This window comes from Salvelinus sp. IW2-2015, linkage group LG2, assembly GCF_002910315.2.
Source record: "Salvelinus sp. IW2-2015 linkage group LG2, ASM291031v2, whole genome shotgun sequence".
NCBI classification, from domain to species: domain Eukaryota; kingdom Metazoa; phylum Chordata; class Actinopteri; order Salmoniformes; family Salmonidae; genus Salvelinus; species Salvelinus sp. IW2-2015.
The window spans coordinates 27,662,593-27,687,627 of record NC_036839.1 but is presented as its reverse complement, the minus strand read 5'-3'; the positions used below and the strand labels follow the sequence as shown (position 1 = coordinate 27,687,627).

Below are 25,035 nucleotides of genomic sequence, written 5' to 3'. Positions count from 1 at the left end.
ACATTGTATGTTGGGAAAAAGGCAAACATTCAGTGTGTAGTCACTGGATCTTCACCGATGACTATTGTCTGGCATAAAGACAACAATGCCATTTCTTCGGGGGGAAACTACAAAATCTCCTCAGAAAAGAATAAATATATTCTTGAAATATCAGAAGTTGAACTTACTGATCAAGGTGTTTACCTGTGTAAAGCGTTCAACAGTGTTGGAACTGCTGTGTGCAGCACGGACATGAAGGTCATCAACAAACCCTATTTTGTGAAAACACTTGAATCAGTGTCAGTCGCTGTTGGAAATCCACTGCACCTTGAGTGTCAGTTGGATGAGGATACCGGAGTGTCCATCACCTGGATAAAAGATGGCAAAAAGCTCCATCAAACAATGGATTGTAAACAGTCTTTTGAAGATAAGATGGTCACTCTTGATATTCCAAAAGGAAAACTTAAAGACACTGGAAACTATGTCTGTACAGCTGCCAATGATGCTGGAAGCACAAGTTGCTCCACTTCAATAAAGGTTCAAGGTAAGGCTAAGCAGTTCATTTTCAAGCTTTCTGCAGTATTTGTGGCACAATATATATGCAATTATGGAAATTAACATCTTTGGATTATGATCAGATAGATTTATAGATTTTGCAATATCTTCACCCAGCTGTATCTTTTGGCTGCATCTTCAACTGCCTTGTATTTGCTCCTCTTTTTCTGAGTTTTTGTTCATTAGCAATCACTTCTTAAAACATTGTTTTGAATTGTTCAATTGTTCAATGCATACGTCCTGCAGAACCCCCAGTCTTTGTAAAGAGACTGGAGCCCAACTTGGTCTGGAAGCAAGGCATAGCTGCCCGTTTGCAGTGCACAATCAAAGGGTCACCTGAACTCCATGTCACCTGGTTTCTAAATGACAAAGAGCTCTCGGCTGGCGAGAAATACAAAATCACTTTCAAGGACGGTTTTGCTACTTTGGAGATCAGTGAAATTGCTTTGTTAGACAGTGGAAATTACACATGTGAAGTGCTGAATGAAGCTGGCTGTGAGAGCTGTAGCACCAAGTTAACTATAAAAGGTTTGTTGTGTCAGTTATGTAGATAATTACGATATTTGATATTGTCTTCTGAATATTATGTTATTGTGAAATTGTATCAAATATCTCTTCTCAGAACCACCATCCTTCAAAAAGGAATTGCAAATGGTTGAAGCAGTCAGGGGCACTGTTGCTCTCTTCCAATGTGAAGTTGCAGGCACTGCCCCATTTGAATTCAATTGGTTTAGGAGTAAGAAACCACTCACTTCCGATAGGAAATACAAGATTGTTTCTCAGGACTCGATTGCTTCTTTGGAGATCTGCTCATTTGAAAGTGCAGATGTTGGGGAATATCAATGTGTTGTGTCAAATGATGTTGGTTCAATCACTGCAAAGACAATTGCCAAACAGAAAGGTTAGTTAAAATAAAACACATTCCTGGAGGATATTCTTCTTCTTCTTATTCCTCTTACCTATGTATTCCTCTAAATTATAATGACTATTATTGCAATAATTGTAATTTTTTAGAACCACCATCATTCGCAAAGAAGATTGAGAACACTACAGCAGTTTTGGGCAATGCTGTTAAACTGCAGGGTACTATAAAAGGCTCTGCCCCTATTACTGTCAAGTGGATGAAGGATTCTGAATGGCTTAGGGATGATGCCCCTAATATCACCATGGCATTTCAGAATAATATTGCCATTTTGACAATAGCAACTGTTGACATTTGCCATGGTGGAAAGTACACTTGCCAAGCAGAGAATGAGGCTGGTCAACAAAAATGTGAAACCTCTTTAGCAGTTCAAGGTTAGATTCAGAATATTTCACACAAGTATACTATTTTGGGCCACTGTTGATGTTTCAAATCTAAAAATCTTTGTATAATTACATTTTAGAACCCGCTAGAATCTTAGAGAAAGCCGCATCCATCAACGTGACTTCAGGGGAATCAGCAACCTTGGAATGCACAATTGCAGGAAGCCCGGATCTTAAAGTGAAATGGCTCCAAGATGGAAAGGAGATTACAGGAGGTCGAAAATATAAAATCACTCTTAAAGACAATGTAGCCATCTTAAAGATTGTTGCGGCAGAGAAAGGAGGCACATGTGAATACACGATGGAAGTGTCCAACCGCGTCGGAAAAGATCAGTGCTCTTGTTCAGTCACAGTGCTAGGTTTGTTTTGTAGTTTATGCTTTTTCCATAATTACAACTTGAGGAACCACAAGAATGTTATAATGAAAAAAGTTATATTCCCCTCAACAGATCGTGTTCTTCCACCATCTTTCACAAAAAATCTTAAGAAAGTTGATGGAAATATTGGTAACAACATTACTATGGAGAGCAAAGTATCTGGATCTCAGCCAATGTCCATCTCTTGGTACAAAGACGATAAAGAAATAACGGCTGGACAGAAATATCAACTTGAAATGAAAGAAACCACGGCTACATTGGGAATAACCCAAATAGAAAAGTGTGATGAGGGAGTATACACATGTCGGGCAACAAATTCTGCTGGATTTAAAGAGAGCAGTGGAACCTTATGTGTTAAAGGTTAGAATAACTATACTTATTACAGTAACATAGTTTAATAGTAGTATAATAGTGTTACATTATTTTGGCCATAATGAAGCTGAACGAACACATTCATATTTTGTCTCTTCCAAACTGAATTTAGAACCTCCAATCTTCACATTAAAACCTGACAACCAAGATGTCGTACCAGGATCTACTGTTGTCCTGAAGTCTGCTTTCACTGGAACAGCTCCTCTTACTGTTAAGTGGTTCAGAGAGGACAAGGAGATAACCACTAGAGGCGCAAGTTTTATCAAGAAAGACGCTTCTTCAAGTTTCTTGGAACTTCACTCAGTGAAACCCAGTGACTCGGCTAACTACACTTGCCAAGTGGCCAATGATGCTGGGAAGGTGGCATGCTCTGCAGTCTTGTTTGTAAAAGGTGCCTTTTCTTTGATTAATTAAGTATATTTTTTGTACTGCTTTTCTTGATGTTACTGTCTTTTGAAGTAATTGTTATCATCAATTATTTTCAGAACCACCTCAGTTTTCAATGAGGCTTGAGCCATTAAAACTGGTGAAAAATGGACAACCACTTACGTTGACATGCAAAGTCACTGGCAGTCCTGTGATCAATGTTAAGTGGCTTAAGAATGAGACTGAAATCGCTTCAAATGATAAATGCAGACTGTCCTTCACTGACTCAGTTGCTTCACTTGATATTGTGAACTGCTCTGTTGATGATAGTGGAGATTATATTTGTGTGGCATCAAGTGATGCTGGTAGTGACCACTGCGGCAGCACAGTTACAGTCAAAGGTGTGTTCAATATTCACTTTTACAGTTTATCTGTACTATGTTATTGTCTGTGTAGAATAATAACATTATTTTATCTTTGTTGTAGAACCTCCCATGTTTGTGACAGCTTTTGAGTCCAAAGAAGTTGTGAAAGGCTCTGATGTTATATTCGAAGGAGCTATTTCAGGCTCAGCTCCATTTGAAATATCTTGTTATCAGGACACCAAGCAGATCAGAAATGACAAAAGGCATAAGATAAATATACAAGATGGCGTAGTCACTCTTCAGATTCTTAAATGTGAATCTGGGGATGCTGGGAAATACCAATGTAACATAGAAAATGAAGTTGGGAAGACAACATGTGATTGCCAAATTACATTAAAAGGTTGGTTTAAAGTCAACATTATAGAAATATACTGTAGCTATCTGTATTTGATAGACTGTGACCTGTTGTTATTATTGAATTATATCTTGACATGTATGGTCTTCCTTCAATAGAACCACCCTCGTTTGTACAGAAAATAGAGAACATCAGTTCTTTAGTTGGCTCAGAGATTTCTATGCAGTGCACTTTAAAGGGATCACTGCCCATGACTGTATCATGGATAAAGGAGGATCATGAAGTTAAAGAAGGCGAACATATAAAGATATCTTATGAGACCAGAACGGCAGTGTTAACTTTAAGAAACACTCAGATGAAACATGGTGGAAAATATATTTGTCAGGCACAGAATGAGGCTGGAAGTCAGAAATGTGTTGCCACGCTTACAGTCAAAGGTTGGTTGGATGTTTAGGTCTTTTACTTTGCAATTTATATTTTCTTTTTATCACAGTGTTGTATTATTGAATAGTGGATTGTTCATTTAATATTTTGTTTATCACAGAACCTGCAAATATTACTGAGCAAGCCAAGTCTATCAGTGTAACAACAGGAGATCCAGCTACTCTTGAATGCAGGTTCTCAGGATCTAAAGTCCTCAAAGCCGTGTGGCTGAAGGATGGAAGAGAGCTGACATCAGGTCAAAGATACAAAGTACAGAGCAGAGATAAGAGCTCTGTACTGAAGATACTCTCTACAGAGAAAAGTGATAGTGGTGAATACACCTTTGAGGTTTCAAATGATGTTGGAAGCAGCACCTGTGAGGCTTCAATCACTGTTCTAGGTTTGTTGATCAGTGGATAATTTTTATTTGAATCAATCTTAAATGTATGTATACCCCGCCGTCATACAGTGTACAACTACTCACCATATACTATTTACTTTTATGGTAGATCAAACGATTAAACCATCTTTCACAAGAAGACTGGAGAAAATGGAGAGTATCAAAGGATCTTTTGCCCACTTGGAGTGTCTTGTGTCTGGATCCCTGCCTATATCTGTACTCTGGTACAAAGATGAGAAGGAGATCAAGAGCGATGAGAAACACAAATGCACATTCTTTGAGAACTCGGCATTTCTGGAAATTAGTCGTCTTGATAGTGCTGACAGTGGCGGCTATACCTGCATTGCTAGTAATAAGGCAGGCAAAGACCAGTGTTCTGGTGCCTTGCTCGTGAAAGGTTTGTTAGCTTTGGATTGTCTTTTGATGTTAGAAACAGTGTATATCCAGTATATTGGAAGGTGACAGCAACTTTGACAATGCACATCTTCCCCTTTCATCAACAGAACCGCCATCTATTCTAGAAAAACCTGAATCAATGGATGTTTTGCCTGGATCAAAGGTTCAGTTTAATGTCCTTTCGTCTGGCACGCCACCCTTGACCATGAAATGGTTTAAAGACAAGAAGGAGATCTTATCAAGCTCGGATTGCTCTGTGATTAAAGATTACAACTCTACTTCACTGGAGCTCTTCTTTGCCAAAACGTCAGACTGTGGAAACTATGTCTGTGAAATACATAATGACGTCGGCTCTGATGTTTGCCAGGCAACGCTCTTTGTCAAAGGTTGGCATTGATCTTCAACTTACCTTTGTCAATATATTTGGACATTTTTATTGATGTTAATATGTATTTACGAGTAGTTAATCTTTTTTGCAGAACCTCCCAGTTTCCTTGAAAAACCTGACAAATTATCAGTTGTGAAACTTAGAGAAAATAAACACTTTGAGTGCCATGTTGGTGGCACTCCAGAAATACAAGTGCACTGGTTCAGAGATGGGAAGGAGATAAGTCGTAGTGACAAATACAAAATGTTCTTTGTTAAGTCTGTGGCGAGCTTAGAGATAATTGGTGCTGATGCCAATGACAGTGGAGTATACTTCTGTGAGGCCCGTAATGAGGCAGGCAGTGAGAGCTGCAGCATGGAGCTAGCCGTGAAAGGTTGGTTTAGCCTACTTCCAGTCTTTTGAGCCAGTAATTCAACATTTTACTCAGATGTTTATTGACACAATCCCCCCACTCATTTAAACCTGCTTCCTTATTTCAGAGCCCCCAACATTTATTGGAGAGTTAACGCCTGTTGAAGTCGTGAAGGGCTCTATGACTGTCTTTGAATGCCAAGTGGCAGGAACTGGTCCGTTTGAGGTTACATGGCACAAAGATAAAAAGCAAATCAAAACCAATAAGAAGCATGCAATTTATGAATATGGTAATGTCATGAGCCTGAAAATACAGGAATGTGATGCTTTAGATGTTGGTGGTTATCAGTGCACAGTTTCAAATGAGGTGGGAAGCTGTTCGTGTAGCACCACAATGTCTATGAAAGGTTAGTCACTTATGATGATCATTATTTCTCTAAGTCAATTTTCACATTGAAAATGTCAGCATTTTCAATTTATTATTCTGATTAAATGTTTTCTTCACATTAGCGCGACCGTCTTTTGTAAAGAAGATGGAAAATGCTTCCTCTGTTTTGGGGAGTGTCGCTACATTTCAGTGTGTTGTGATGGGATCGCCATCTCTGTCTGTACAATGGAAAAAAGATGAGAACTGGATCTTGGAAGATCCTAAAACTGAAAGGATCTTTGAAAATAATGTGGCAACTCTAAGGATTCCGATCTGTGAGGCCTGTCACAGCGGGAAATATACCTGCCAGGTTGCAAATGAGGCTGGACAGGACAGGTGCTTTGCAACCCTGATGGTGCAAGGTGTGTCTCTGCTTGATTTCAACTTCAAGTTTAACATTTTGAAGTTGATCGTTACGTTTGTAGCTAATCCTCATGTCTGCTTGTTTGTATTTTAGAACCACCTAAGATTATAGAAAAACCAGAGGTGATAAATGTCACTCTAGGTGATGCAGTCAGTTTGGAGTGCAAGGTCTCTGGCACCCCTGAGATCAAAGTAAAGTGGACAAAAGATGGAATAGAACTCACACCCAGCAGGCAAAATAAACTTAACTTTGAGAATAACCTCAGTAGTTTGAAGATTCAGTCTACACAACTGGAAGATGCAGGGGATTACCTGTTTGAGGCTACAAACTCTGTTGATACCTGCAGCTGCAAGGTTAAATTGATTGTCGTAGGTCAGTGCAAAATTACTTTGAATTTCTCAGTTATAAAAACATTTGGAATACAAAAGTCGATTTTACTCTCCATTGCTAATGGATTTTTGTTGTTGTTTTGAAACAGAACAAGTCATTGCGCCTACTTTCATCAAGAAATTAATGGAGATTCAGGAGGTTTTGGGCTCTGTAGTTTATATGGAATGCAAAGTTGCTGGTTCTTTGCCAATATCAGTGCAATGGACCAAAGACGGCAGTGTCCTTGCAAGTAAAACCAAGTATCAGTTAGAGCAGAAAGACAACACTGTGTCTTTGGAAATTAAGAATTTTGAGGAAGAGGATACAGGGGAGTACTTGTGTAAAATCACAAACAAAGCTGGAAGTAGTGATTGCAGTGGTGCATTAAAAGCAAAAGGTCAGAGCCATACTTTTAGTTTTTACTTTTACTCTTAAATCTTACTCTTACATTTCTCTAGGCACCAGTTGATGAACTCGTCTCTCATTTAATCTTTCTTCCAATGGTTTTTAGTGCCACCAAGCTTCGTATCTGAACCTGAGTCCCAGGCTGTCATTCCCAAAGCCACTGTACACTTCCAGGGTGTCTTTCAAGGAACACCTCCTTTTACAGTCAAATGGTTCAAGGATGACACTGAACTGATAACTGGACCATCATATTCAGTTGGACTGGGAGGCTTATCTTGCTTCTTAGATATTTACTCAGTTGGATTTTTGCAAAGTGGAACGTACTCTTGCCAAGTTAGCAATGACGCTGGCACTGTGAAGTGTACAACCAATTTATTGGTGAAAGGTTGGATTATATTCTTTTTTGCCACCCTTCATTTATTTAATTCCATCTCTTTTTTTCATTTTCATCGCTCCTTCACCACTCTGCCTATATCCCATGCGTAACAATTCTTTTTTCAGGGTTGTCTTTCTATGTAATATAACAAATGTATTCTCCCATCTAGCGAACCATTGGCTTCCTCCCATCATCATCCCATTCTTTGTTGCTGATAATTTTTAAATCCTTGAAGTTCTCCAAATTCTAACTTCATATTCTTGGGCTTTGCAGAACCTCCTGAATTCGTACTGAAATTGCCACATACAACGTTCGTGAAGCAAGGCGAGCCACTCCATCTTGAATGCAAAGTTACAAGTGTGCCCTCTCTGCGAATGCAGTGGTACAAAAATGACAATAAGATAACAGATGGTGACAACTGTAGAACTTCATTTGTTGACTCAATGGCAGTCCTTGAGCTGCGCTCCACAAGATATGCTGATGATGGAGTATACACCTGTGAGGCACAGAATGATGCTGGGGCTGTAAACTGCAGCACCATCATCACAGTGCAAGGTCAGCCACTGAAAAGGGACATTGCCTTTTGCAGTTCATTCATTCTCTATAGCATGACCCTGAATGTATGATTCCTCCTCCCTTTCACTGACAGTAACTTATTTTTGACATTGCCTTTTGCAGTTTATTCAGTCTGTGTTATGATGTCAGGTTTTCCTTTAAAATAGTTGCAGCATGAACCTCAATGTATAATTATTCCTTGACTTTTCCACCCTTTTTAAATTCCATTGATTGTGTTTAATGGTCACTACTTGGATTACACCATTGCACAGCTAGCATGGACTAAAAAGCATGATCCTTTGAAGCCCTCTTTTCTCTTATGATTGCCAATGTCCACTTGCTTGGGTAGATGCAAACTTGTTTGCCCTGGAATCTTGCAACCTGCTTGCCCTGGAATATTTAACTTTAATGAAACTGATCGGCCAATTGTGTTGTTTCTAGATCCACCAAGTTTCATGAAAGTACCGAAACCTGTAGAGGGGATCAAAGGAAAAGATGCTATGCTATACTGTGAACTGTATGGCACAGAACCCTTTGAGATAATCTGGTACAAAGACAAAAAGCCACTTAAGGAAAGCAGGAAATATAAGATGGTGAATGAGAGTAGCTCTGCCACTCTCCATATTCTTGCAGTGGACCCCTCAGATGTTGGTGAATATGAGTGCAGGGTCACAAACAAAGTAGGATATGAAACATGCCATACAACAGTTACGCTCAGAGGTCAGTAAACTATATCTTCAATGGATATTCAACATATCTTAGTTATATTCAAACATACAACATTACCTGTATGATTGCTTCTCCTCACCACAATCAATCCTTTCTCACTATTCAGAAGCACCTGTTTTCGTGAAGAAACTGGTAAACCAGTCTGTCAAATTGGGTGAAGAAGTCACTCTGATGGCCACCGTCAAAGGCTCTCAGCCTATAACTGTTTCTTGGGTGCAAGATAAGGATCATGTTCTTAGGGATGGAGACAACCGGAAAATCACATTTGAGAACAGCGTGGTCACCCTGAAGGTCTTTAAGGCTGACCAAACCACAGGTGGCAAATATACCTGCCAACTCAAAAATGATTCTGGAGTTGTGGAATGTGTTTCCAACCTCACTGTCTTAGGTTCGTAGGACTCCATGTCCCCACTTAATGAAGATTACATTGATATACATTTGGTAAGTTTCTGCTTTCTAAATATGAATTGTGGTCCTACTTAATTTTCAGAACCGGCTACCATTGTGGATAGCCCAGAGTCATTCAATGTCAAGGCGGGTGATTCAGCAACTCTTGAAGTCACTGTAGCCGGAACACCAGAATTGAAATCTAAGTGGTTCAAGGATGGTGTTGAGCTCTCCTCTGGCACCAAGCATAAGATAACCTTCTCAAAGAATATCTCCAGCCTGAAAGTCATGTCGACAGAGAGAGTTGATACAGGAGAATACAAATTTGAGGTCAAAAATGAGGTTGGCAGTGTTTCCTGCAAAACAACCGTCACTGTCCTAGGTTGGTACCACTAGTATCATACCTTCCGATTAATTCAATTTGACATTTACAATCCATTGCCATTTTATTACATTTACAATCCGTCATTACTTATTATTTTTTAAACAGATAAGAAGATTCCACCCACATTCATCAGGAAACTGAAAGACACCCATACTATTGTTGGTAAACCTGGTGAAATGGAATGCAAAGTTGCAGGTTCTCCACCTTTCACTATCTCTTGGCACCACATTGGTCAGGAGATCAAGAGTGGACCAAATCACGAGATTATTTGCAGTGACAACACCTGCAAAGTTAAACTGCCAACTCTTAAGTTGTCAGACTCTGGAAAATACACATGCAAAGCCGTTAACACAGCAGGAGCCAGTGAAACAAGTGCTTCTATGATTGTACAAGGTCAGTAAATATGTACACTTGTCAGCATGGATTTTTATCCTATGGAGAAAAATAAATCCAACATGAGAGGTGATGTGTTTCCGAAAGAGAATACTTACGCTATACAACATCTATTTTTTCTTATTAAGAACCTCCATCCTTTGTGGAAAAACCTCAGGCAAAGGAAGCTCTGCCTGGTGCAAATGTAACATTTTCAGCAACAGTCCACGGAAGTGCCCCACTGAAAATGAAATGGTTCAGGGGCACCAGGGAAGTTGTGTCTGGAAAGGGCTGTGAAATTGCTCTCCAGGGCAATGCAGCTACTCTGGAGCTATACAAAGTGGCCAAATCAGATGCTGGAGAGTATACATGCCAGATTATTAATGATGCTGGGAAGGAAAGTTGCCCAGTTAATCTTTTCATGAAAGGTTAGTTAACATGGTAATGAATTCTGATTTTTTTTTTTTTTTCATGCATATTCTAACATACCGAAACTACAGCGATGTTACTGATTTGACTATTGCTCCTCCCAGAACCAGTACAGTTTGTGAAGAAGCTGAAGGACATGTCTTCTGAAAAGGGGAAACCTTTGAAACTTGAATGCACATACAATGGAACTCCCAAAATATTTGTGACTTGGTTGAAAGATGGGAAACAGCTCTATGCCTCTTATCAGTATAACGTGTTGACCACAGAGACTTCCTGCATCTTGGAAGTACTCAATAGCGATAGCATGACGGCAAGTGGGAAATACTCTTGCGAAGTTACCAATGGAGTCGGAACTGATATCTGCCATGCTCAAGTGACCTTATTAGGTAAAAGCATCTCAATTCAATCATATGCATTCAATCATATACATTTGATCATTTTTTTATTTAACCATTTTTATCTGTCACTTTAGAACGACCATTCTTTGTTGAGGAATTGGAACCAATGGAAGTCACTTCTGGTGATCCAGTTTGCTTGAAATGCCGCATTGGAGGAACCCCTGATATTAGTGTGTCCTGGTTCAAAGCTGACGGAAAGCTTCGTGCTACCAATACTTGTCAAATGACATTTTCAAATGGCATTGCGACTTTGATACTAAGCAAACCGTCAAAGGTTGATACTGGTGAATACACATGCAAAGCTGAGAACAGAATTGGATCTGCCTCCAACAGCTGCCACTTATCAGTGAAAGGTGATGCTCGTCTTAGTTTTCTTTGTTTGCTTCATTTTTACCGTCACAAATGTTATGCATGGTAACAAATGTAAACATGCCTTCTGTTTAATTGCTCCATTCTAGATGTCAAAACACCACCTTCCTTCCCCAAGAAACTTACTAGTCTTGAACAGGCTGTAGGACAGCCAGTCATATTTGAGTGTCGTGTTGTAGGATCCTCTCCTTTAGAAGTCTCCTGGCTAAAAGACAATGGATCTTTAAAAAATGATGGAGAATACTTAATGTCTTATGATGATAACACTGCTGCCCTAAAAATTGCACGAGGTGAAATGAAACACTCTGGGGAATACACTTGTATAGCTACAAATAGTGTTGGAACTGCATCTTGTAAAGCTAAGCTCGAGCTTCAAATTCAAGGTTGGTTGATTTTTTACAGATTTCCTGTTTTTGCTAAAGTCTTTCATCGTTAAAAGTATGGCTTCGATAAGCTACAGCAAGTACTACCACTGTGTTTGTGTTGAAATAGTATTTTCTTCATGCAGAAACCATACTAATAACAGTGATGTAACTTCATTTCACTATTGCTCCTCTCAGAACCAGTACACTTCATCAAGAAGCTGGCAGACATTTCAGTTGTCAAGGGCAAACATTTGAAACTCGAATGCACATACTCTGGAACGCCCAGCATATTTGTCACCTGGCTGAAGGATGGGAAACAACTCTATGCCTCTTATCAGTATACTGTGACAACCACAGACACCTACTCTATGTTGGACGTCCTTAACAGTGACAGTTTTGAGGCAGCTGGGAAATACTCTTGCGAAGTTACCAATGGAGCCGGAACTGATATCTGTCATTGTCAAGTAAAAATAGGTAAAAATCTTTTAAAAATCTTCTTACATGTATTTCTTATACATGTTTCAGGTACAGTATTTGATCACTAGTTGTGTAAGGTACATTAAACACTAGTTGGCGGTATGGTTACCATTACACATTTTTGTAATTTGTTGTATATATGGTTACCATTACCTTGCAATATTTTTGTATTTCCTGTTATTTCAGTACGGTTCCAGAAAAAATATTCCTAAATGCTTGCAAATAATATTGTTTATCTACATCTTGTTATAGTGCGCCTTATATTTTGATTCAAGGACATGAATTTGAATTTTCATAATTCAACCTATTGATGTATAATTTATTTTGTCACTAGAGCGCAAAATCTCCCCCAACTTCACCAAGAAGCCTGCAGAGACAATGGAAGATACAGAGGGTCATTTGGTGAAGATTGAGGGTCGTTTATCTGGATCTCAACCCATTGACATCGTTTGGTCCAAGAATCACAGTGAAATTCACGCCTCTGATAAGTACGAAATGGAATTCAAGAGCAACGTGGCCATGCTGTATATCAAGAGCTCCCAACTCTCAGACAGTGGTGCGTATACCTGCACAGCCACCAATGAAGCTGGCAGTGCCTCCTACCAAGTGTCACTTAACATTTCAGGTACGTATCTTTGTGTGTATTGTCATATTATATTTGTATGCATTCTGTTGCATCACTAGTCAACATTTTTGTGCATGCTTCTATGAAAAAAATCTTTGTTGTTCACTAAACATCACCAGAACACAAGAAGGGCCCTGTATTCGACATCCCTCTCAATCCTGTGACTGTAAATGAGGGTGAGAACCTGAAGCTTAGCTGCCATGTCCATGGAGCCCCTCCTCTGAAGATTAATTGGTTGAAGGACAGGAAGGAGATAAAATCCTCCACAAACTGCAGAGTTGTTTTTTCTGATGGCACTGCCTCTTTGGAGGTCCTCCGCACATCGAAAACAGATGCAGGGGACTATCTCTGCAAGGCTACCAACGATGTTGGAAGTGAATTTGCAAGGTCCAGAGTGACAATTAGAGGTAACAAGGTCATATTGTGAAAAAGTATTTACTTGACATTCCAATTTTGTATACTGTTGCTGCAATTTGACATGTCATTGTGATTTTCCCTCTGGGCAGCTGCTTGACTGAAATGCTGTTTGATTTCAGGAAAAGAAGTCAAACCTGAGGCCGCTGCTGCAGCCCCAGCTCCAGCAAAGACTCCAACAAAGAGATTCGACAACTTGTTCTTTGTAGATGAGCCCCAGAGTGTCAATGTAACAGAGAGTAAGTATGATTAACTTTTTCTCAATTACATCTAAACATTTACCTCAACATCCTTAGAAAATACTTTACTGTGCTTGTGCATGATGCCAACTTTATGTTGTTTCTGACTCACAGAGGGCACTGCAACTTTCATTGCCAAAGTTGGAGGTGATCCTATTCCTAACGTGAAATGGATGAAGGGCAAGTGGAGGCAGATCACTCATGGTGGACGCATCACTATTGAGCAGAAAGGCCCAGATGCCAAGTTGGAGATCACAGAAATAACTAAATCTGACTCCGGACAGTACAGATGTGTCGCAACTAACAAAGCTGGAGAAATAGAATGCAGCACCGACCTGAATGTTGACGAAAGGAAAGGCACTGGGGGAGGAGATGGAGACTTCAGAGCAAAACTGAAGAAGTATGTGTAGTTGTAAAGAAATATGTAATGCCACCAATAACTTTAACATCTAATGAGAGACACTTGAAATTATTTTAACTACTATATATATCCCTCTCTTCACACACAGGACACCATCCAAACAGAAAAGTCCAAAGAAGGAGGGAGAGATTGACCTCGTGGAGATTCTTAGGGGTGTGGACCCCAAAGACTATGAAAAAGTTGTTAGAGAATACGGAATCACTGACTTCCGTTGTCTTCTTCAGGCCATTGAGCAGCTGAAGAGAGAGAAAGAAGCGGAAAGTGGAAAACCGGTAAGATAATAAATAATTGAAATGGCCTATCTAGGACTAAGCATTGCTCGACATTGGCACTGGCCCAGGAAAGGTTTCACCCTACAGGGACGTAAGTCATCCAGGATAGCTTGCTGCCCACCACAGCTTTTTCACAAGCTGTTCTTGGGGCAGCAAAAACTACTCTGCTTTTATGGATTTATCATAATGTTGAGCCCTGCTGGAAAATAACTATTTATTGTGAATATGATATATTATTATAACTATACATTTTTCTGATCCAGGAAACTGAGCATGGAGGAGGATCTAAGGATACGGCCAAGTTTATGGCTGAGTTGCAATCAAGAATGCAGGCTGAGGTACTAAATGTTCCTAATATATTAAGTGTTGGAACTATCTGAATACGTCCACTAAAATGTGTTAGGTTAGACAGAATATCCACTGATAATAATACTTTTTATCTACAGCCTGTCACTCTGGTGAGCGACATTGAAGACCAAGATACCACTCCATTAAGCACAGCAACCTTTGAGTGTGACATCAAGATCAACTACCCTGAGATCACCCTGTCCTGGTACAAGGGAACTCAGAAGCTTGACAACGATGACAAATATGAAATCAGCATTGTTGGTGACCGTCACATCTTGAAGATCAAGCAGTGTCAAACCAAAGACCAGGGAAACTACCGTGTTGTATGTGGCCCACATATCTCCAGCGCCAAATTGACCGTTGGGGGTAGGTACTCATTTATGTTTTTTGAGTCCTCATGAAAGAGATGTACGGAATTGTTTATACTGGGAATTGATCTATTTCTTATTCCCATACTAATTTACAGATGGAGATCAACAAGGTAAGGGACCATAGTTTGAACAAATAGTTTGGTTTTAGGATATCATGTAGTTTGCCTCCAGGATATCACTTACTAACCTCTTTGCTGCTCGTATTGTACATGTATTTGTTACATCTTTGTTTGTTAGATTTTTCTTGTTCTTGTTCTTTATGTTTGACTTCTTTATGTTTTACTGCATTTAACATAGATTCACTTCGATATTTAAGATCCCACTTAAGAATCACAATTATATTTGTAATAAATTATTTAAAGAAAGGATGTAACATTTAAGATAAAAAATGTTACTCATAGTTTTAAACAAAACCAAACTGCCAACGCTATGAGTGATTCCCATGATCTGCTTTTAGCTGGCATAATTCACTTCACCAAACGCATCCGGAGCATTGAAGTGAATGAGAACCAATCTGCTACCTTCGAATGCGAGTTGTCCTTTGACAATGCTATCGTTACATGGTACAAAGACACTTGGGAACTTAAAGAGAGCCCAAAGTATAACTTCAGAAGTGAAGGCCGACGACACTTTATGACCATCCGCAATGTAACCTCTGATGATGAAGGTGTGTAGATTTGAGTCAAGCAAATGTACTTTATAGTCGTACAAATAAAAATCTAATAATGAGAAACTCAGCAATCTTCATTACTAATCCTGTAGGCGTTTACTCGGTGATTGCGCGGTTGGAACCCAACGGTGAAGCTAAAAGCACAGCTGAACTTTACCTTTCAGGCAAAGGTCTGTACATTTACTAGCTAGATATGCCTATAGGCATTTATATACATCAATTATTATTCTCGTGTTATAATACCTTTACTTCCTCCTTTCACAGAAATTGAATTAGGAAGGGTTCCTTTTGGTGAGTATTATTTTCAAATTAACCAAATGCCAAATTAACAAATGTAGAACCAAATAAAAAAAATTCCCAAAGACCTTTTAAAGTACAGTAAAACCACACGTCAACCTTGTTTGAACAGAGTTTATAGGTTGGACAATCACTGTGACAAAATATTTAGTAATTTTCTGAAACCCTTTATACTAAGGGTCTTTGTGACATGAAAATCAACATGAAATGTAAGGTATATTATTGGACAGGCTTTGTTGGATATGTTTTACTGCCATAGCAAATAACCACCCCAATCTAATATTCTGTAAACATTAACCATGTGTATATTGTCAGATTATATCTATACTTATGTATTACAACACCCTTAGATGTCCCAGATTCATCAATACGAGCATACAAAGGTAAGATTGGCACATGTTAATTGTTAAGTTGAACATTTACATAAGCTAAACTGGAATCTTTTATGGTACAATTAAGAATTTCTTCCGTTTTTAACCCAAAGAAGAAACAGCTGAATACTATTATGAGGAGAGGACAGAAATGAGAGGTACAATACCTTGTGATTTATCTTAATCCCACATGCGACTTCTAATACATACTTAAATCCTTCATCCCTAATAAATACCTTCATCCCTTATCAAGACCTCATCCCTCATCAATACCTCATCCCTAATATTAAATACTTATCATCCTTTAGTTGGGCCTGTTGTTTGGGCACTTAAACTCATCACAAAAAAATCTAACAATCCATCATCACTTCCTTATCATTCCTTCTTAATTTCATTGTTTTTGTTTATTCGTTGTAGTTTAATTGTTTCTAGTGTCACTAGTAAGATGATGTGTTTATTCTCTCATTCCAACAATGTATTATTTCCATTGATTATTATCATTTGATATACTAACTAGAATTTGAGCAAGAAATGCAAGAAAGTTGGGAAATGCAAGAAGAAAAGATAGAACTTCAATTCTCTTCATACACAGGTATAATAACAGTATTCTGGAGATAACATGTATCAGTCGATAAAATAACAAGAATTACTAAATATCTGCATATGGCAAGAAATCTCTCTGTTTGTCAACTGTAATAGGTTCAAAGGTTGTGTGTGTGTGTGTGTGTGTACTTTATGTATGTCATGTAAATGTCCCCTAGTTTTCTTGTACTAACACTTTTATTTTATCCCTCTTTTTTGTGTTTCTTCAGTTGTTGTACTGTAAATACAGGATCATTGATTAATCCCTAATATCACCATTAAATCTATTGATTTACCTTAAATGTTGTATGGCATTGTTGTTTCTTCTATCCTATTTGATGATTCATTTTTTTAAGATATGTTATGTCAGTCCTACATTTGTTAATTTTAACTTCTATAAATGCCCTTAGCTAAGTTTGTTCCTTGTTTTTCATCAGGAGAAAGGATACCCGTTGATGAAAGTGTTTCCAAAACTCAAGTGGGAACAAGAGAAGGAGTACCTAAAGGTATTGACACGAGACAGCTTATGACAGTACGCTTATGGCTGTGAATTAAACTTGTAAACATGCCAAAATCAATGTTTCTTTCTAACTTCTCTTGAAAAATGGCCATTGTGTCTACATGTTGTCAAGGAAAAACACTCCTATATGTGTTCGTCCAACCAAACTCTTTTGTCTGTCCAACTACTGTACATAACTGCTGTTGTCTGTGAGTTTGCCAATGTGCGGCAATATCTATTTGTATAAATATCAATTTAAATGTAAAGTGCTTTCATTAACACAGTATTAATGCAACACCAAATTACTGCAGACAAAGCTTTGCAGTAGTATTAGCCTACTTACTAAGTTACTGACTGTGTTTTTGTCTATTGGCATGTAAGGCAGTAGTGTTTTTGCGATAGTATTAGCCTACTTACTAACTTATCCCCTTTGTGTCTACTGGCGCATATGGCAGTAGTATTTGTGCTGTAGTTAGTATTCTAATGAAGGAATTATCTTTGAAGTTCCTGAAGCTTACAAGAAACCTGAGGAAAGGCCATCAGCTCCAGCTCCGACCAAAGGTATTCACATGACCCTGTGCTTCTAAGGTCATTCTTTCCTTTCTCTTTAATTCTATGTTGTTTGTCAACCATTCTTAATGATTGTTCATTTGTGTAAAACATGTTTGGTTTATGTCAAATATGTTTGATGTCATCAGTTATGTAGGATGTAGGATCTACAATGTACAGCGTACTGTATGTGCAGAGAGAGACATTTAAACAGAATCACAATGTTTTTAAGTACCTGAAGCAAGGAGGCCTCATGAAGAAAAGATCACTCCACTGGTTGAACATGAAAAGCCCTATCCTACCCCTACAGGTACAGTCATGTTGTGTGTTTCTGTTACTTTATCTGTCTCTCGCTCTTTTCTCTGTCTGTCCTTTGTGTCTTTGTCTGTTGATCTCTTAATGCGAATAGCACGCTGGTTTGATTCTTAGCATCTTAAATGTGTTTACTTTTATCAGATAAGTCTAGTAACTTTTTCATTTATCTTAGAAGAATATGTTGAACCAAAGCGGCCTATTTCACGACCAGAACCCAGCAAAGGTATTACACCTTTTTTTATGTCAGCCAATGCTTTATATAAACTGTTTTTGATTCGTCTCATTTTCTGTGCATGTTCAATGTGTCTTTTCTATGTGATTTTATTCCATATTTTTGTGGCTTGTCATTGTTTGTGGTTTGACAGTTGGTGAAACATACTCACTGTTAGTCTCATCAATGCCTGTGAAGTAATTCACTTGAGAGCATTGGATAATTTCTTATTGAATTGTTTACTGTCATGTGTGTATTCTTGCTTTCTCTTAGTCTTAAATCTTTTATAAGTATATTCTTTACATTTGCTAATGGTAGTGTTTCTGTATTACCTGAAAGATGTGCCTAAACCCATACCTCATATGGCTACTGAGCCCAAAGTGGCCCCTGAGACAAAAATGGCACCTGCAGCTAGGGTTGAAGCTCAACCAAAGCCAAAACCCACTCCCACAAAGACACCAGAAGCTCCTCACCCCAAAGGTACAGTTATATATTGTCTTTAATGCTCTTTCCTACTCTTGTCCTTGTATGACATGTATGCATTATTTTGTCCAAGTCAAACACAATGTCTTTATGTCTACCTGTGTTTATTGATGTTTGTAATGAGATATGTATGCATTTGTTTGTTTTGTTTGCTTCACTCTGAATTATTTATTGAGCATTAAAACAAAACAAATGTTCTTTAAAGTTCCTGAGGAATACCCCAAAGCTGAGCCCATTAGAAAGCCAGAGTCACCTCCACAAGAGGAAATTTCAAAAAAAGGTAAAGCTTATAGTTTAGCAAAAATGTTAACTCGTTGCAATATACTTTACATCTTAAGCTGTGTTGTATGTACATGTCTTCTAAGTGTTGTGACGAAGCTATCTCTTCATTCTTATTTATGCTAACCTCTTTAGCAGTGTTTTTTAATTGTTACAAATTCTCCCAAATTACAATTCTTAAATTATCGTATGGATAATTAGCAAGCAATATTCGAATCTGTAGTCAGCAATCACAAGATTTGTTTGGTTTCCTTAGCCACAGCTTAAACAAACCCAAATATTGGATTGCTGACTCAATAGGTCCATCGAATATGTGCTGGCAATTAGTGATTTGGGTGAATCATCCATTTAATCATAATGTTCTTAAAAAGTGCCAGAAATAATCATCAAGAAAGAAGAACCCACACCTCAACCACCTGCAGCTAAGGTTGTTCCCAAAAAAGTACCCGAGATCACAAAGAAAGAAGAATCTGCAATTCCACCACCTAAACCTAAGGATGTTCCCAAAAAGACAGATACTCCTCCAACAAAAGGTACTTGAAAGTCATATATCCTTGAGGGTATATGTACTCTTCTTATGCAATCCACAAATCTAATTGTTTCTTGATTTAAATAATGTGTTGTTTGCCAGTATGTTGAAGGTTTGTTTGTCAGAACTTGTAATGTTTTCTGTAAATTGTTGTCTTTTTGTGGTTATTTCTTGACTTAGCATGCTCTTTGTAAATGTGCAAAGCACTCGTTAGAGTGTGATTAGCACATACTGGTTTCTCTTCTTCATCCATTGATGATTTAAGTAGCAAAAAACAACTGACGAATGTCCTTTTAAGTTATCACGGATGTTAAAACAACGGAGAGGCCAAAGACAGATGCCGATAAAAAGCTGGAAACTAGCAAGCCTAGGCCAGTTGCAGCACCAACTGCACCAACTGCACCAACACCAACACCAACTGCACCAACACCAACAGAGGCAGCTAAAAAAACAGCAATGAGCAAATCAGAGCCAATTGCAGCACCAAAGGAAGAGGCAGTTAAAAAGCCACAGCAAGCAACTAGCAAGGCAGAGCCAGCTGCACCAAAGGAAATCCACACAGAGAAAGGTATATATTTCAATGTCTTTGGATATTGAAAATGCTGATGTTATTAAAAATGGTTTCCTTTCCATTTTGAACTCTTCTTTCATACTCAAAACTCTTGGTAGTCTTTTGAACAGAATGAATTCCTTAAGATTTTGTTTATATTGTGCTTGTGCTGTCACGCTTGTACTGTATTTCAATTTGTTTGGTAATGTCATGTATGTCTTAAAAAAGTGAAACAGAAGGATGAGCCGCCTGAGAGAACACCAGTAACTAAACCTAAAAAGGAGGATGAAGTTGCTCTCACAAAAGGTATGCTAGAAACCATGACTTCTCCTAAAGCACACGTTGGTACATACATGATTCTCAGTAACTTTGAGCTCCTTTTAGTGATTGCTTTTATTATTAACTTGTTTGAATAGAAGTCCCCCAGAAACCAGAGAAAGTTACTCCAGCTGCAAAATTAGAAGTTACACCTAAGCCCAAAGAAACCCCTGAAGTAAAAGGTATTGTACTGCATTACACGTGTTCTACAATTCTACATTCTAAAATGCAGTCATTACAGATAATTTGAAAGTCACATTTTGATAAACATTGCATTCGGAAATTATTCAGACCCCTTGACCTTTTCCAAATGTTGCTACGCTAAAGGCTTTCTTCATCAATCTACACACAATACCCCATAATGACAAGCAAAATCAGGCTTAGAAATCTTTGCAAAAAATATAAATAATAATAATAATAATTCACATTCACATAAATATTCAGACCCTTTACTCAGTACTTTGTTGAAGTACCTTTGGCAGCGATTACAGCCTTGAGTCTTCTTGGGTATGATGCTACGAGCTTGGCACACCTGTATTTGGGGAGTTTCTCCCATTCTTCTCTGCAGATCCTCTCAAGCGCTGTCAGGTTGGATGGGGAGCATCGCTGCACAGATATTTTCAGGTCTCTCCAGAGATCTTAGATCGGGTTCATGTCCGGGTTCTGACTGGGCCACTCAAGGACATTGAGTGGCCACTCCTGCATTGTCTTGGTTGTGTGCTTAGGTTCATTGTCCTGTTGGAAGATGAACTTTCACCCCAGTCTGAGGTCCTGAGCGCTCTGGAGCAGGTTTTCATGAACTGCCACCACCATGCTTCACTGTAGGGATGGTGCCAGGTTTCCTCCAGACGTGATGCATGGCATTCAGGCCAAAGAGTTCAACATTGGTTTCATCAGACCAGAGCATCTTGTTTCTCATGGTCTGAGAGTCCTTTAGGTGCCTTTTGGCAAACTCATGGTGGGCTGTCATGTGCCTTTTACTGAGGGGTGGCTTACGTCTGGCTACTCTACCATAAAGGCCTGATTGTTGGAGTGCTGCAGAGATGGTTGTCCTTCTGGAAGGTTCTCCCAACTCCACAGAGGAACTCAAGAGCTCTGTTAAAGTGACCATCGGGGTCTTGGTCACCACCTTGACCAAGGCCCTTCTCTTCCGATTGCTCAGTTTGGCCGGGCGGCCAGCTCTAGGAAGAGTCTTGGTGGTTCCAAACTTCTTCCATTTAAGAATGATGAAGGCCACTGTTTTCTTGGGGACCTTCAATGCTGCAGACATTTTTTGGTACCCTTCCCCAGATCTGTGCCTCGACACAATCCTATCTCGGAGTTCTATGGACAATTCCTTCGACCTCATGGCTTGGTTTTTGCTCTGACATGCACTGTCAACTGTGGGACCTTTTATAGACAGGTGTGTGCTTTTCCAAATAATTTCCAATCGATTGAATTTACCACAGCTGGACTCCAATCAAGTTGTAGAAACATCTCAAGGATGATCAATGGAAACAGGATGCACCTTAGCTCAATTTCCAGTGTCATAGCACAGGGTCTGAATACTTATGTAAATAAGGTATTTCTGGGTTTTTAATATACATTTGCAAAAAATTCAAAAAACCTGTTTTCACTTTGTCATTATGGGGTATTGTGTGTAGATTGATTTGAGAAAAAAAAGATTCAATCCATTTTAGAATAAGGCTGTAACGTAACAAAATGTGGAAAAAGTCAAGGGGTCTGAATACTTTCCGAACGTAATTCAAACACATTCACATCTTCCAGGCAACCTTTTATGTAAAAGTGTCTCTGTGTTTTACTGTCATCTTCTTAGTCACCGTTGTATGGTGCAAATCTTGAATTTGTGTTCTCTTCTTGTGCAAATCTTGAATTTGTGTTGTCTTTAAAGCCATCACAGTTCCTTCAACAACTGAGCTAACTGTAACAACAGAGACTGAAGCAAGGAAAGATGTTTCAGTGAAGAGGGATTCCGTGACTGAACAGCTGAAAGAAGTTTCACCAAACCTTAATTCAGCTTCTGAAGTGTGGCAAGAACTTTCAGTGGAGAAGACTTCAGTAACTGAAACGAGACAAGAAGTTTCAGTGAAGAGAGATTCAGTGACCGAAGCACGGCAAGTAGTTGCAGTGAAGAAGGCTTCAGTAACTGAAGTAAGGCAAGATGTTTCAGTGAAGAGGGATCCTGTGACTGAAGCAGGGCAAGTTTCACAGACAACAGGTTTCATTGAGAAAATTTCCCTGGCAGAGGAAGTTAGTTTCAGAGAAGAGGTATCATATGGAGACAAAGTTATGATATATGAGAGAGAAAAGGAATTGACTCAGATAAACGTAAGGGATGATATTTCTTTAGAAGAGGAAGATATACAACAAACTGAGATAGTAAGGCAAGAAGTTCCTATAAAGAAAATAGATGATCAACCAATTCAAGCTATTGTTGCAAAGAAAGAGGAAGATGCAACCCAAAGAGATAGTGTTAGACACATTGACCCAGTGACAGTGGTTCCACCAAAGAAATCAGCTACTCCTACCACTAAGAAAGAAGCTATCTTAAGTATAAAGGTTATTCCTCAAAGGAAAGCTGTCTCACCTAAGGTAGAAGCCATTCCTTCTAAGAAAGCTGTCTTACCTGAGGAAGAAGCCATTCCTTCTAAGAAAGCTGTCTCACCTAAGGTAGAACATTCCTCTAAGAAAGCTGTCTTACCTGAGAAGAAGCCATTCCTTCTAAGAAAGCTTCTCTCACCTAAGTAGAAGCCATTCCTTCTAAGAAAGCTGTCTTACCTGAGAAGAACCATTCCTCTAAGAAAGCTGTCTTACCTAGGAAAACATTCCTTCTAAGAAAGCTCTCTCACCTAAGGTACAAGCCATTCCTTCTAAGAAAGCTGTCTTACCTGAGGAAGAAGCCAATGCATATAAGAAAGATGTTTCACCTAAAGTAGATGTCATTCCACCTAAGAAAGCTGTTTCACCTAATGAAGATGACATCCCGTATAAAACTAAAATATCACAGAAGACAATCAAACAAAAGGAAGAAGAAGAAGAAGAAGAAGAGAGAGTTGAGCCTCCAACACCTCACAAAGGTATTTAATCTGAAGGCCTCATTCTTATATCTTGTCTGTCTGTCTTTGTGTATTCTTCTTACGTCTTTCCTTGTTGGACTGTATATTGTCATGACTAAATCTTTGTATTGTCTAAATATTGCATAATACTTGTTCTTGTCCAGACCAAAGGGTCGCCCCTGAAGTGGTCCCTGTCTCAATTACAGATGATACCACTCGTCCACAAGGTACTAAAGGGACTCTTACGTCTTCATCAAAAACTAAACTAAACTCTTACATCTTCTTGTTGTATTGTGTTTTCCTAAGTGTTGTCCTTAATGTTTCATGTCTCAATCTTCTTCAATCTGTTTCATTGTGTCAGTGTTTGTTTACAAATCTTAAACAAACCTTAGTGAAAATTGTATTTTCTTGATTGTGACATTGGCGTACTTGTATTTAAAGAACCACCAGAGAAGAAAATCTCTCCCCCAACACCAAAGCCTTCACCTGCTCCCTATGTAGAAAAAGTAGCATCCCCTGAAGGTAGTGTGTTTGTGTCATGCATGTTGTTTTCCTCAAATGTTAGTCTGCTCTTTCAGTGTTTCTTTAATGAGTCTTTGGCCAAAGTGGTCAGTTCTTGATTGTGACCTTGGGGTACTTGTATTTAAAGTGACACCAGACAAGAAAATCTCTGCACCGAAGCCAAAGCCTTCAGATGCCCCCCATGTGGAGAAAGCTTCTCCCCCTGAAGGTAGTCTCTTATGTTTTTGTCATTCTTGTTATGCTCTGTCAATGTTTGTGTTTGTTTAACAACTCTTAGCTCAAGCAGTCAGTTCTTGAATGTGACCTTAGAATACTTGTATTTAAAGTGAAACCAGTGCAGAAGAAAGCCTCCCCACCACCTCAGATACCAAAGCCTTCACCTGCTCCTCTTGTAGAAACAGTGTCTCCTACTGAAGGTAGTGTTTCTGATGTTTGTTTCAATTTAGTTTTTTCTTAATGTCTATCTGCTCTTTTAAATGTTTGTATTTGGTGAGCAAATTTTAGCTCAAACACTCTTGTTTGTCCTGATTATGACCTTTGGCATACTTGTATTTAAAATGTCACCAGCTGAAAAGAGATCCTCCCCACCGATGAAAACGCCTTCACCTGTTTCACCTAGTGCTTCACCCCCTGAAGGTAGTCTTTTTTGTTTCTGTCATTCATGGTGTGTTCTTCAAATGTCTGTTTGATCTTATTGACAGGTTCCTAAGAGCATGTGAGCCTCACACATGCTGCACTTAAGTAGTATGAGTGAACACACCTGTATGTATACAACATGTATACTTGCATTTTACACTGGCACTTAGAAACCTAATTTTAGAAATGTTGCTTCGTTTGTCTGTCTACTCTACAGCATACTTTTAAACCTTGTTAGAGGTTTATCTGTTTGTCACTATCTCATGATACCAACTCACTTGAAGTGTGTACTTCTAACAAAATGTGCATGCTTGATACTGCGTGCTTAGAATAGAGACACGTCTACACTCTACTAGTGTAATAACTAACAGTAGTTACCCTGTACAGGCTAGTAAGTACATGCAGTACTCTTTTCTCAGAAAATATTGGCAATATGGGT

General features: G+C 38.8%; 3 protein-coding genes across 3 annotated transcripts in view; all 3 read left to right on the top strand.

Annotated features, from left to right (window-relative positions):
• ttn.1 (titin, tandem duplicate 1) overlaps positions 1-25,035 on the top strand; it is a 167,479-nt gene that overhangs the window by 27,570 nt on the left and 114,874 nt on the right. The window contains exons 41-62 of the mRNA XM_070448227.1: positions 12,374-12,664; positions 12,784-13,071; positions 13,201-13,317; positions 13,432-13,717; positions 13,827-14,010; positions 14,274-14,348; positions 14,457-14,724; positions 17,087-17,155; positions 17,653-17,709; positions 17,930-18,007; positions 18,185-18,235; positions 18,563-18,703; positions 18,912-18,986; positions 19,357-19,518; positions 19,813-19,904; positions 20,004-20,082; positions 20,293-20,370; positions 20,481-20,576; positions 23,883-23,960; positions 24,088-24,168; positions 24,287-24,376; positions 24,519-24,596. Of these exons, the coding sequence (XP_070304328.1) occupies positions 12,374-12,664; positions 12,784-13,071; positions 13,201-13,317; positions 13,432-13,717; positions 13,827-14,010; positions 14,274-14,348; positions 14,457-14,724; positions 17,087-17,155; positions 17,653-17,709; positions 17,930-18,007; positions 18,185-18,235; positions 18,563-18,703; positions 18,912-18,986; positions 19,357-19,518; positions 19,813-19,904; positions 20,004-20,082; positions 20,293-20,370; positions 20,481-20,576; positions 23,883-23,960; positions 24,088-24,168; positions 24,287-24,376; positions 24,519-24,596 (2,814 nt within the window). The remainder of the gene's footprint in view (positions 1-12,373; positions 12,665-12,783; positions 13,072-13,200; positions 13,318-13,431; positions 13,718-13,826; positions 14,011-14,273; positions 14,349-14,456; positions 14,725-17,086; positions 17,156-17,652; positions 17,710-17,929; positions 18,008-18,184; positions 18,236-18,562; positions 18,704-18,911; positions 18,987-19,356; positions 19,519-19,812; positions 19,905-20,003; positions 20,083-20,292; positions 20,371-20,480; positions 20,577-23,882; positions 23,961-24,087; positions 24,169-24,286; positions 24,377-24,518; positions 24,597-25,035) is intronic.
• On the top strand, positions 747-5,836 carry LOC139029111 (titin-like). Its single transcript, XM_070448230.1, has 13 exons — positions 747-1,062; positions 1,157-1,435; positions 1,549-1,830; positions 1,920-2,198; positions 2,289-2,576; positions 2,701-2,979; positions 3,074-3,355; positions 3,441-3,719; positions 3,833-4,111; positions 4,219-4,497; positions 4,607-4,894; positions 5,001-5,279; positions 5,373-5,836. The coding sequence occupies exons 2-13, from the start codon at positions 1,186-1,188 to the stop codon at positions 5,681-5,683; spliced, it is 3,375 nt and encodes a 1,124-aa protein (XP_070304331.1). The 5' UTR covers positions 747-1,062; positions 1,157-1,185; the 3' UTR covers positions 5,684-5,836.
• On the top strand, positions 7,880-12,107 carry LOC139029408 (cell adhesion molecule DSCAM-like). Its single transcript, XM_070449237.1, has 7 exons — positions 7,880-8,128; positions 8,570-8,848; positions 8,964-9,245; positions 9,348-9,626; positions 9,735-10,022; positions 11,758-11,949; positions 12,088-12,107. Exons 1-7 carry the CDS (start codon positions 7,948-7,950, stop codon positions 12,105-12,107), a joined length of 1,521 nt encoding a protein of 506 aa, XP_070305338.1. The 5' UTR covers positions 7,880-7,947.